Consider the following 13,480-nt stretch of genomic DNA (forward strand, 5'->3'; position numbering starts at 1 on the left):
CACGAGGAGCGCCCGCGGTCCTCCAGCCGGCACGGCGGCCTCACTTACCTCCCTCGCTCAGGCCCGGCCTATTCCAGGAGGGTGGAGAGTAGCGGCCGGACTTCTTGCGAGGACTGGTGCTCACTCTTCTCCAGGCACCACTCTCTTTCTTTCTGCTACAACTGTTGTAACTTGAGACTATAGATAAAGGGAAACCTCCTCCTCTGAAATCAGCTGTATGCTGGTCCAGCTCTGAAACAACACAAATCGTGGTTTGCCAAAAAAAAAAAAAAAAAAAAGGGGGGGGGGTGGGGCAGCGATCGTGCAGTTTCATCGTCAAACAAAATGTAAGCATTACGATTCTCCAAGAAACACTCTCCGAAAGTCACGGCTGCGCCGAGTTCCCCAGCAGGGGTGCTGTTGTGACCCAGCGAGCTTTCCTTGGAGATCCGGGATTACCGAGCCGATGGCTAAGAAAAGGGGGTGCTCTGGGGCAACGGTGTGACCTGTACGTTAGGGCGGAGACTATTTCTTTGCTCACGAAGAGACAAAGAGGCGCCCCCTTCGGATGCGGAGCCCCACGCGGCCCGGCAGCAGCCCGCCTACCTGCTGTCTGCAGGGGACAGCCGTGCAGCACGGCTTTATTGAGCAAGATGCTGAGCGCAGCTTTGACCACGGCCTGCTGTCCTTGGCTGGGGTGGCTCTTAGCAGCTGTCACCCCCAGGCCGGGCGGTCTTTTCACAGAGGCCCTTGACAATATTGCTTCTTGAACCCTGGGCGCGATGATGGCGTTCCACAGCTTGGCCATCCACCTTGCAAAGAGAAGGGCGGTTCGCGGTTAGGACACAAATCACACCACACCACACACACCACACCGGGTGGATCTGGAGATCGTGGAGAGAGCGTTCGTGTCTCTACACTCCTAGGTCGTTTTGAGATACATGGAATCATCCCATGTCAAAGATGTTTGGCTTTGCCTCAAAAATACAATGTTTTGCAAATGAAAACGATTTCTGTAGCTCTTTCCTTTCACCTTGTAAGATCATCGGGAGCAGGAATTAACACTTAATAAATGCTTTTTTTTTTTTTAACACTTAATCAATGCTTAATCAATGCTTTTTTATGTATCAATGCCATACATGAAATACATGGAAAGGAAAGTGAAGTTACAGGCAAAAGTCCAGAAAAACGATTTCCTGGGGAATCTATGTCTAAAAAGCTTAAACTTATCTGCCATAGGACCTTAATAAGATACACATATTTGAATATTTCTGAGATTGGGATGGATCTTATAATTGGTGGCAAACTTGACCTGTCCATCCACCCCACGGCTAAGGCTCGGTGTCTGCACGCGGGCGGGCTCAGCTCTGCAGAGCGGGGACGGGTCACCAGCTGTCTCCTCATGTGCCCCTTTGCGGTAACAGCTGTGGCACTGAGACTAACCAAGTTTGGGGCATCTGATAGCAATTAAAACTCTTTCAAAAAAGATTATACTTTGTTGAGACATAAAAAACAAGACAAAACAAAACAAAACCCCCCCCCCAAAACAAAAAAAACCACCACTTGATTCAAGGCTGTAGAAACCTAAACCCCATCTGTGGGTTTGACAAAGTTTCCAAAGCTCTTAGATGTCGGCATGAGCCTTTCGAGACTGTTAACGCTTTTACCCAGGTATCAGGCATGGGTCTTTTGTAAGCTTCTCTGTTAATGTCTAATGATACATAATTCAAGAGAAAAAAACTATCATAGGAGATTACAGACAACAACCTGGTGTTCTGTACCAGGAGTCGGACTTGCACAGGTCCTCCTAAAGGGGCTAAAGGGGTGAAGATGATAAGCTTTGGTTTAAAAAACAAAACAGTGCTTCCTTAACGTGGCTGTTGGGAGATAATCTCCCTCGGCACTTGCACACATCTAGCGTCCACTTCCGTTCCAGACTATCTTTTCAAGGTGAGCGTGCGTATGGCAAACAGCCTTGGAGGAGAATGAGAGCCAGCGTCTCCTTCTGGAGCAGGAGGCAGATCTGTTTCCTTACTGGGATAATAAAAGTGATGTTACCTTCCAGGGCAAAGGGTGGGCACACTTGCTGGCACCCTCCTCCAGGAGCTTGGCATCCAGGGGCCACTGTGCATCACCCCCAGGGACCTGGGACGGGGACGCCAGGCAGACCTGCCCACAGGTGGGGCACAGGCCGGGGCTGCACAGGGAGTGATGAAGCCCTGGGCCTCTCACCCAGGGTCGCGCCCCTCTGCAGCCCAACTGCTTAGCTTGCAAGGAGGGTAAACGGCTCAGGGCAGAGCCTCGCCAGCTGTTGCCTGGGGCTCTGCTCCAGTTAGGAAAGGCCCAAATTAGCTCCTAAGAATCTCGAGACTCCGGCTGTGAAAAAAGCTTACGTTTAGTTATAATACCGGTGAAGAAAGAGGTGATCGTATGAATAAATGTGTTAGACCAGAATTCCTCCTTTTCTGCAATCGGCGGTTATGAAATGGACAGTGACATAGCGAAGACAGGTTATTTGTATCCCCTGCTTTCCAAAATGCATTTCTGCCCCGGATCTGTACAGAATCCACGCTAACAGCTAATCACAGAACCTTACTAAGCTGGATTGCGACGCAATTTTTCCTCTCGATTTTCTATTGCGTTAACTTTATTGTTAATATGTCTATTCTCATAAGCTGTAACAAAGGAAAACAGTGAGTATTCAAGTCTCGTTAATAAAGGAAGAATTTTTTTTTTTTTGAGAGTTAGGGGGAGAGCAAGCACAGGGGGAAAGGGCACAGGGAGAGAGAGAATCTTAAGTAGGCTCCATGCCCAGCATGTGGGGCTCAATCCCAAGACCCTGAGATCACGACCTGAGCTGAAATCAAGAGTCGGGTGCTTAACCGACTGAGCCACGCAGGGGTCCCAAGGAGGAAGCGCTTGTTTTCGGTTATGGGATCCTTGATGAATGGCTCATGTAGGCCTTTCCCAGGAGACACTGCACTGCATGTTCAACAGGACCCCGAGGGGACTTTCTTAACAATTTTATATTTTATAAAAATATTTTTATAAAATATTTTTATATTTATTCACGAAAGACACACAGAGGGGCAGAGACATAGAAGGAGAAGCAGGCTCCATGCAGGGGGCCCGATGCAGAACTCGATCCCAGGACCCAAGGATCATGACCTGAGCCCAAGGCAGACGCTCAACCACTGAGCCACCCAGGTGCCCCGAAGAGACTTTCATACCAGAAGGAAACTGTTACTTACTATTTCTCAGTAAAAAAAAAGCTTCCTTAGGAGCTACACAACAGACAAGTCATGGTCGTCCCCTGATAGGACGTGAGGCGCCCCTTGCTCTCACACATTCCAAATTGGCTCTATTTTAAATAGGTAAATAAGGAGAGAAGACACTTACTTCACTGTCGCTTGGGCATGTCCTGGGACTACAGGACAAGACAGGAAATACTTTGGTCCAAGAAGTGCTTCAGGTGTGCCCAGGCGGGCCAGGCAGGAGTTCAGCTGGCGCCAGACGGCCAGGGCCCAGTCGACGGTCTTGCACACGGGATCACAGGCCGAGGGCACCTGACCCCTGAACTACAGAGACAGAGAGGCCCGACGTGGGGTTTGGCTTAGAACAGTGCCGCTGCTTTTTCCTTTTGTTTTTAATAGTTCAAAAATAAAAAAATATAGACATTGGAAATAGTACAACAAAAATGGAAGCTGGATCTGATCCACTTGTGGCTCAGGGAGGGAAAGCTAATATACACTATTATGTGCGTTCCGTGAGCTACAGATCTGCAGGCTACTATGCAAAATGAAAGTATTAGGAGCAGTAAGAAGACTAAGAAACCTTACACAAATTCTTAAGTATCAGTTCTGGAAGAAATTACGATCCACATGCACACAGAGTACCTCACGGGGCCTGCCTCTGTGGCAGGTTCACCTTGTATTGATTTTAATTGCCCTAGAAGGAAGGTCTCAGCTAACACCCTAACTCTATCGAAACGTACAGAGCTCCGGTGGCATAAATAAATTGAAAATTTTCAAGATAGTACATAACGTACATGGTTTGATGGCAGCAATTCCTTTTAGAATTATACTCTACAAAATCAAGTCCCTTTTTTTTTTCTAGTACAGAGGGTTCACAAAAGGACAAAGATTTCTTTAGTATCAGGAGAAACATCCTTCGATTATTTAGAAGACAGACACAGCAGCTAACTCAGTGTCTTACAAGAAAGGGATTCATAAAATCTTTGTTTTACCAAGTAATTATGATATTAGCAATATGGGCGCTACCCATCGATAGTTTCTATGGGTATGTCCTACTTGAATGGATATAATTTGGCCAAATCAAAATAAAAGAGTGGTTCAGAGATCCCAGCAGCTCTGCTGAAACAATATTCCTGGGTTACGTGAGGCTCTGGGATCTCTTACAAGTTCCCTGCCGTTCAAAAGAGGACCGACTGTATCTCTCTCTCTGATACTCTCCCGGTAAGAATGAGATCATGTACTATAATTAACGATAGTTGAATATTTGCTTATTCATACAATTATAATCACTGTTTTTTTTAAAGACTAGTAGGAGGCCCGGTGTTGTCCTGAAAGGCCTCTTGACTTGCACTCCTTTCAGGAACTGGAGGAAGAAATTGTGATCAAGTGCCAGCGCAGGTCTAAGCGCCCCCTAAGATCTGGGCCTGCTCCGCAGCTGTAAGACGTTGGAGGTTTTGCAGGAGTCATTCATTCCATTGCACACGTGCCCAAGGAATCTGTTTTATTAACCTAGTTGAAGGGGCTCTTGGTAAGTGAAAGGCACCATCTCTCCCCCCGTCCCATTCTTCACAGCACACCCCACATTCCCATTCTCAAACACAGTGGAGAAAAGAGCACAGTTTGAAGCTTGGAGCTCCTTTTTTAAAAGTAAAATAAATCCATTATAAAGTACGTGTACATGTGCCAGTGAGCGGGGTGTGTGGGGGGAGGTGCATTTTACCTGCAATAGTGCCACATCTACAGAATAAAGCTGGGACTTTGCAGAGATCAGCACGGCCCCTGTGTAAGGATGACATGCAGATTCATGAGGCAGTCCATATTTTTCCCTTAAACTATGGACTTTGGCTGATTACGATTTATCAGTGTAGGTTCATCCTTGGTAAAATATAAAATGAATATAAAATAAAATATAAAATATATTTAAATATAAAATAAAATAAAAGGACCATTCTGGTGTGTGATGTTGATAACATGGGAGACTATGCATGTATGGAAGCAAGAGGTGTTGGGAAAATCTGGGTACCTTCCTCTTGATTTTAATGTAACCTAAAACTGCTCTTTAAAAAAAAATAAAGTTCATCTTTTGTGATATTTATGTGAATTTTTTTGGCAAAGAGATTTAAATATTAATGATAAAATTAATGGAGACATCAGTAATTTGCAAAGCTACACACCCGTGACTGTCATTACCTCACCTTTCTTCCCACTGGTTGGCGTCATACGATGGCCTAGCTTTGGCCTAAAGCGTGTATTTATGACCAGTGGACTCTCAGACAGAGACAGCCACAGCCCTCTTTCCCCCTGGATTAGCATCCAGGTTCCCGCCTTTGAACATGCTTGAGTCAGGGTGTGGCGCCTGAAGCCCTGCACACATCCTGCCATCGTGAGGGGAGCTCCAGAGACTCCCCCAGAACTGGGACCTGACATCATGGCAGTGAACAGATGTCAGCAACACCTACCACAAGACATCGGTATGTGAGGGGGAAAAAAACGCCTCTCTTTGTGAAGTAGGCAGCACCGTGGGTGTTGTGTTATTATTTATAGCTTAAAATATCGTGATAGATGCCGCCCTCCAACTGTGGCCGGTTGTGCTGGATAAAGGGACAAAGTCTTACTAACTCAAGCTCTAGTGTTTCAAATCCATCTTGACACTCAGATACTAGCTCGACTCAAGAAAATTAAATAGCAACGTACGAGATTTGGTCGACATTAATTCTGGTATTTTTTTGGGGGGAGACTACAGAATATTTTATTCCAGAAAAATTGCCAGAAGTCATAATTACTCTTCAAAGCGTGTCAGAAACGAGAGCATTTTAATCTTCCACGTGCCCTTTAAATACTTGCTCTAGCACAGTGTAAGAGTCCTACATTGAAACTGGCTTGAGTGGATGGAGAATGTTTCGAAGGCTCCAAGGAAGCAGCAGCTATTCTTAAAACAAGCGGTTCGTTTTCTAAGAGAGCCTCCTGTAGCATTCAGAACTTGGAGAGACTCCTTGAGGACGGTTAATAACGACACTAGTAAAACCTAGTTGCTTTTCTCTTTTTCTCCTTTATACTTAACATAGTCCAGAAACTGTTCTGGGTTTTATATGTATTATCTTACTTAACCCTTGGCTATCTAAGAATATTCCTTGCCCAAGGCCCTGCGGTCACTAAGTAGCAGAACCCCAGCCCGGCCCCCTGACACTGATGCCCCTTTCTCCTGGCAGAGGCTGCGGCTGCAGTTTGTTACCTTATTCACTACTTTCCTTCGTAGGAACCTCTGTAGCAGTCCCTGCATGGGCTCGCCGTCCCACCGCAGCTGAACCCAGCGGAAATGCTGCTGCACCGGCAAGTCAGAGCCCTGGAGACAGGCCTTGGCAATGGTTCCCATGAGAAAGCAGTTTTCATGAAAGTAGTAGCATTCAGACGTTCCATTTCCTAAAACAAACCAAAAGCCACGGCCCGACCTCAGCCAGCCATGTGATGACACAAAGTAAAAGAAGCCTAAGAAAGAAGAATACGAAGCACAACTCCTCCTCTGGGTAACAGAAGGATTAGCATAATCCCACAGGAGCTGGCTTCGGGGGCACGGTCTTGGCACTATCTTTACCTTTTTGAAAGGTCCAGGGGCTTTCAGTGCTGCGATTTTCCAGAGGTGCCAGGAAGTCTCCCAGTAACTCCGACAACGAAGATTTTTCCAAATTCTCTAAGATGACGATGACTTTCTTGTTAACAGGGGACTGTTTCACTGGGATCAGACAAGCTGTGGTCAGAAACAAAATTTAGGGATCACAGTTTTTACGGGAAAAAAAAAAAAAAAAGCCTTTATGAGCTGGTTAAAAATTGAAGTCCGAAGATACAACGTGTTGGCTAAGTTGTGACATGATCAGAATGCTCTTAACTTGCTGGCAGAGTATGAGGACTCCAGAAAAGAGTCTGGCGTTGTTTGATACAGTCGAAAGTACACACATACAGTGATCCAATGCCGGTGGCACAGCAGATCCCAGTTAGGACCAACCCCGATTCCCATCAACAGATTAGATAAACAGGAGCATATTCATAGGATGGGCAGGACAGTGAGCAGATAACAAGCGGCCACACGGAAGACTGTCCCAAACAACAGAGTAAGAAGCAAATCACAGAAGCGTCCAGGATCTCGCCACGTGAAGTTCAAATACGGGCACTAGGAAGTACATAGAGATCCACAAGGGAGGAAAGGGACTGAACGGTAGTAAAATGACAGAGAGAAGCAAAATAATGATTCTCACCAAAGATGGACTAATGGTTTACCTCTAGGAGGGTTTGTGAACTGGAACGGGGCACACCGCCACATCCTAGAAGCCAGGAACAAGCTCTCTCTTGGCTTGGCTGGTGCCTAAGTGGTTATTTAAAATTATTCCCTGGGGGGGTGTGCCTGGGTGGCTCATTGGGTTAAGCGTCTGCCTTCAGCTCAGGTCATCACGGTCCCGGGGTCCTCGATCAAGCCTCCGCCTTGGGCTCCCTGCTCAGCGGGGAGTCTGCTTCTCCCTCTCCCCTCCTTGTGCTCTTCCATGTGCCCTGTCTCAAATACATACGACCTACAAATAAAATTCATTGACCTATAAATATAGGTAGTATGTATTTTACGGATGTATACTTCCTCATACAAAAGGTCAAAAACCCTTAAATGACCTTTATTTTTTTTTTAAGAGTTATTTATTTATTTATGATAGAGAGAGAGAAAGAGAGAGAGAGAGGGAGAGGGAGAGAGGCAGAGACACAGGAGGGAGAAGCAGGCTCCATGCAGGGAGCCCGACGTGGGACTCGATCCTGGGACTCCAGGATCGTGCCCTGGGCTGAAGGCAGGCGCTAAACCACTGAGCCACCCAGGAATCCCCTTAAATGATCTTTAAATGACACCTATGTGAAATAATTAATAAAATTATAGGACCTCAGAGAGATAAGCAGATCCAGCCTTTCATTTTACAGACCTCAGAAAGGTTAAGGTGGTTGGGCTAGGGTTTCACAGCAGTTGTCAGGAAGGACTAGAACTTGATCCATCCATCCTTCCTTCCTTCCTTCCTTCCTTCCTTCCTTCCTTCCTTCCTCCTCCTCCCTCCTCCTTCCTCCTTCCTCCTTTCCTTTTTTTTTTTTTAAGATTTATTTATTTACTTGAAAGAGACAGAGTGGGTATGTGTGTGTCCGTGTGAGTGGGTGAGAGACAGGCCTGAGCCCTGGGACCCTGAGATCAGGACCTGGGGCTGAAATCAGGAGTCAGATACTTAACGGACCGAGCCACCCAGGTGCCCTGGGACTTCTAATCTTGCCTTAGTGGACCTCCTCCTGAAGAAGGCGGCACTAAATTGCATATTGACTCAAAATGAGAGATGGAAAGAAAATGGAAGGTTACGGGTGTACGTAGGAGACCAGGAAGTCTGTAGACAGAATGTACTTGAAACAGTGCCGAGCACCTACCAAGCACTCAAACGTCCGTACTGCAGTTACGACGTTTATACTATTGCCTACACACCAGTAAATCCATCACAAGTTAAAATCGCTCCTTCATTTTTAAGATTCCAAGATCCCTCAGTCCTAGCCAAATCAACCTTGAGAAAAAGAGATCAATTTAAAACACGTGAGCGTCATTTTACCAAGTATTCCGCCTCCCACAGATACTCAGGGTAAGTAATAGACTCCACTCCGGTCCGCCTCGTTACGCTAGACACGACGCAGCCGCGCTTTCCGAGGGTCCCTGGCACGTGGTGGGCATCTCCTGCATCTCCTCGGGCCTGAAGCAGCCCCGGAGCCGCCTGCCTGGAGCACCTGCGGGCGCCGCCCCTTCCACGCAGCCCCCGGGGGAGCGCTGCCCGCGGCCCTCGGTGTCCCTTCCGAAACACTCGTGGTGGAAGGAGGGGAGGTCGAGAGTTCCCTGAACGACCGATGAACCGACCGACCCCTTCTACCTGCTGGGGAGCGGGCAGGTGCGGGCGCGGGGGTCGGCCTCCCCGGGCCCGGGGAGCAGGTGCGGCCCCCCAGGCGATGCCGCCTCACCGCCCGTCCCGAGCCCACGCAGCCCCGGCGCCTGTAACATGCACCTGCCCCCCGGGCGCAGCATCCTCGCGGGCGGCGGGGTAGGGGAAGGGGAAGGCCTTCTGGTCCCGGGGACGGCCCGGCGGGGACCCACGCCCCAGCTGTGGCCGGAGATTTCTTTTAACCTGTTGCCACAAAGCCGGCCAGCTCCATTCCCTTACCTTAAGCTTCTTCAAAGCTCTATTTTGGAAATGAAGCTACTCTTTTTGTCCTTTTTTTTTTATTTCTTCCAGTTTCACCGGCTTTATCAGCTTGGCTCCTCTGCTGCACACTGGTGATCGTGATCACACACTTCCTGGACTAGGCTCGGGGCCACAGCCCAGTGCTGGACACACTGGTCTTAAAGATTCTGGGGAGTCTGTTCCAGGGCAACATTCGATGGTTTAAGAATAATTAAGCTATTACATTTACAGCTAAATCCAAACTTGCCTGTGTCTAAAGTGCCCACAAGTCCACCGCCTCCCGGCCTGCCTGTCTTCCACCGTCCACTTAGCCCGAGGCTCTCCGAGGCGGAGGTTCCGAGCCCAGATGAGGAGGCGCAAGCCTTCGAAGAGCTTCAGGACATGCAGGGCCCAAGGGGCTAAACTCAGTTATGTGCTCTCTAATGACCACACTCCCCTACTGTTATTTCGGTCATTCTACCTCTATTACTTCCCAAAAGGAAAGTCCTCTCAAGAATTCAAAGTGTTACCTTAACATACCAATCTCGTGCTCAAAATCACTTTTTTTTTTTTTTACTACTTACTGTCACATGTAATTTTAAAAAGTATCCGTCTTGCTGACCGAACTACGTACTTTACACTGAGGCAAAAATTTGACCCAATTCTAATACACATTCACACCCTCTTTAGCAAACAACAGGGCCCGTGGGCTGTGACGACCTCTCACAAAAGGCAAGACGAAAAGGAAGATGTTATTTTTCTTAATTTTTTTTTAGGACTATGTTATTTTAAAATAAGCACAAAATAACCCTTGGTTACGTCAGTGCTAGGTGTTTTATTTTAAATGTGCTTTTCTGTTCCATATTCCTTTCTTCGTGGGAACCATTTTAATCTCTATATAAGTTTTAGGTTCTTTTTTTTCTTCTTCTTCTTTTTTGAGAGAGTGAGCAATAGAGAGTGAAAGCACAGGGGGAGGAGCAGAACGAGGGGGAGAAAGAGAATCTTCAGCAGGTTCCATGGCCAGCACGGAGCCCCCCCATGCGGGGCTCCAGCTCACAACCTTGAGGTCGTGACCTGAGCCAAATCAAGAGGCAGATGCTTAACCGAATGCACCACCCAGGCCTCCCCTTAAAGCTAATTATTTAAAACACATCTATTACTCTTCCTTTATATATATTTTGCTCGTGTATTTCTTTTATTCATTCTCGTGACTCTCTCCGCTTGCTTTCTTCTGCCGTCATGCAGACGAGCAAATATGTGTTCTGTGCATAGTGAAGGTCAAAGTTCAGCATCCTTGCCCAGCCTCATTCAAGTAGTTTCAATCTCTTCTTGTAGAGAATGTAGGTTAAAAGCCAGGAATAAATGTATTCCTTACAAATTGGTATATCCTTCACTTATAGTAATAGGATTTGATCAACTTAATTACTTGATAAAAATGCAAGATGATTCGTATTTCTTCAGTATTCTAAAAACTGCAGCGGAAGAGCCTCAGAACACCTTTTGCCTCATCCCGACCTCTGACTCCTCTACTCTCTGCCCTTTCTCATCACTTCTTGGCCAAAAGAACATTCCCTGTTATGCGCTTCCTGCAGAAGTGACCCCACAGCCATCGACGACTCTTCCCTTTGGCTCCCGTGAGATTACTCTGCCCTACCCGGAAGCCGTGTGGCCCCATCTACTCTACTCAACAGGCAGGGCGTTCTCTCCACGAGCTCTCCACCAGTCACCAGTTAATAGCAGCAGGTCCTAGGGAGAACACGATGGGCATGATGGACAGAGTTCGAGGAGATGAGGACGGACAGCTGCAAGGGAAGCTCCGGGGCCAGACTACAAGCTTCTTGACATCCGTTCAGAGAACTGTACTGTTTGTCCTGCAGCCACCTGCGTGTAAAGGCAGGGAAATGACAAGAGCAGCTCTGCATTGCGCAAGGAACCCAGTGGGAGCTGCAGACCCTAGTGAGGGAGGGACCGGAGGAGATCAGAAGGGTTAGGGATGAGGTCTCCATAGTCCCTTGAGCAAGAAATGACGGGTGGAGGGGGAAGAGCAGGGGAGGTGGAAATGGGAGACAGGGACCAGATTCAGCAGAACTCAGGGCTGACTGGGCACAGAGAACTAGGCACACTGAGGAATGCGCAGCAATGCTCAGGTGCCCTCCTGGGGCTGCTGCATTTAAGGTCTTAGCAGATGGGGGGCGCCTGGGGGCTCAGTCCATTATGCGTCTGTGTCCAGCTCAGGTTATGATCCTAGGGTCCTGGGATGGACCTCCTTGCTCAGCGGGGAACCTGATTCCCCCCTCCCCAGGCCCCTCCCCTTCGTTCGTGTGCTCTCTCTCTAAATAAGTAAATAAGATCTTAAAAAAAGATCTTAGCAGATGAATCTGCATTTGCATCTTACTTTTATTATTAAAAAGAAAAAAGGTATTTGATAATTATAAATTACTGAGCTGAATAGAGAATAAAATTCTGTTCCCACTAAAGGTGGATATACCACTTCCTACACAAGAGGATGGTTACAATGGGGATTTTTTTTTTTTTGGCTCAGTCTGTCCAAAACCTTCATTTTTTAAAACTCTGAACCACTCTATCTTTATGCCCTATCGTCACCTTCTCCACCATCAACTTTTGCACTCTCTCATCTTACCTCCTTCTACATTCACTCTAAGAGCTGCTTCTACTTGTGGACACCCGAAGAGGACACATGACAGGCATTCCCTTTGCCTTTGCCTGCGCGATTTCCTCTAACAGGAGATTCACCGTGGGTGAATACAGCCAAAACTTACTAGCTATCAGTGTACAAGGAAAACTAGAAGAATAACGTACAGTACTAGCCTACAAGGAGCTCACCCTGTGTGCGTGGGCCTCGGCCAAAGCTCAAATATTCCCCACACCACCTTGACCTATAGTCAGGTGGACACATAAGCAGTCTACTGATGCCCATTAGAGGGACAAATCGTATCTGGAGGGATGAGAGAAGCCTGCATGTGAGGGGTTCTTAGAGAATTTTAACAGGGGCTTTTTCTGTAGATCCAAAACAGCAGAAACCATGTCTGTTTTGATCAGTACTGGACTAACATTTTGCATGGCACCTGCCATGTTGGTAGGCACAATGCATGTGGGGAATGCTTGTTTATCATTAGATGACAGCTGCAGCGTGAACAGAGACTGGACAGTAGAAAAACAGAGGACATGTAAAGAGGAAACAGCATATTCTATTGGAGTGGAGAAATCTATTTTAAAAGGGTCCGATTCTGAAGACGGCATTGCAAATGCAAATGGCCATGTCCGTGAAAAGATACCTCACACACACACACAAAAAAAGATACATTACATCACTAATGATCAGGGACCTGCAAAGCAAAACCACAATGAGATATCACGTCACACCAGTCAGAATGGATATCATCGGAAAGGCAAGAGATGACACGTTCTGGCAAGAGCGTGGAGCAAAGGGAACCCTTGAGCAGGGATGGTGGGAATGTAAGTCGGTGCATTTCCATGCTATGGAAAAGAGTATGGAGGTTCCTCAAAAAATTCAAAATACCACATTGTCCAGCAATCTCACTTCTGGGTATACAGCCAGAGGAAACAAAATCAGGATCTCAAAGGGTAATCTTCACCCACTTTGTCACGGCATCATTATTCACAATACTCAAGATATGGAAAGAACCTAAGTGTCAACAGATAAATGGATAAAGAAAATGTGGTCTATACGTAGACCGGGATATTTTTTACTCGAGGAGAAAGAGGAAAATCTTGCCATCTTGAACAACGTGGTGGACCTTGAGGGCATTAAGAGTTAAGTCAGACAGAGAAAGAAATACACTGCATGATGTCAGGTCTATGTGGAATCTAAAAAAAGCCAAACCTATGCAAACAGAGCAGGGGCTTGGGGCCAGGGCGAGGGGAAGGGGGAGGTATCAAAAGATACGACATTCCAGTTACATAAGATGAGTAAGTTCTGGGGAGCTCATGTACTGCATGGTGAGTACATTAAACACAGTTAGCAGTCTCGTATTACATACCTGAAAGTCACTA

General features: G+C 47.0%; 1 protein-coding gene and 1 pseudogene across 1 annotated transcript in view; one reads left to right on the plus strand and one right to left on the minus strand.

The window, feature by feature from the left end:
• The window catches only part of CTTNBP2 (cortactin binding protein 2), a 147,007-nt gene that overhangs the window by 9,824 nt on the left and 123,703 nt on the right, over positions 1-13,480 (minus strand). The window contains exons 16-20 of the mRNA XM_055314477.1: positions 6,826-6,978; positions 6,466-6,653; positions 3,379-3,557; positions 586-791; positions 49-231 (exon numbers count right to left, since the gene is read on the minus strand). Of these exons, the coding sequence (XP_055170452.1) occupies positions 49-231; positions 586-791; positions 3,379-3,557; positions 6,466-6,653; positions 6,826-6,978 (909 nt within the window). The remainder of the gene's footprint in view (positions 1-48; positions 232-585; positions 792-3,378; positions 3,558-6,465; positions 6,654-6,825; positions 6,979-13,480) is intronic.
• Positions 4,958-5,057, plus strand: LOC129502997 (U6 spliceosomal RNA; annotated as a pseudogene).

Source organism: Nyctereutes procyonoides, unplaced genomic scaffold, assembly GCF_905146905.1.
Source record: "Nyctereutes procyonoides isolate TBG_1078 unplaced genomic scaffold, NYPRO_anot_genome, whole genome shotgun sequence".
Classification (NCBI taxonomy): Eukaryota; Metazoa; Chordata; class Mammalia; order Carnivora; family Canidae; genus Nyctereutes; species Nyctereutes procyonoides.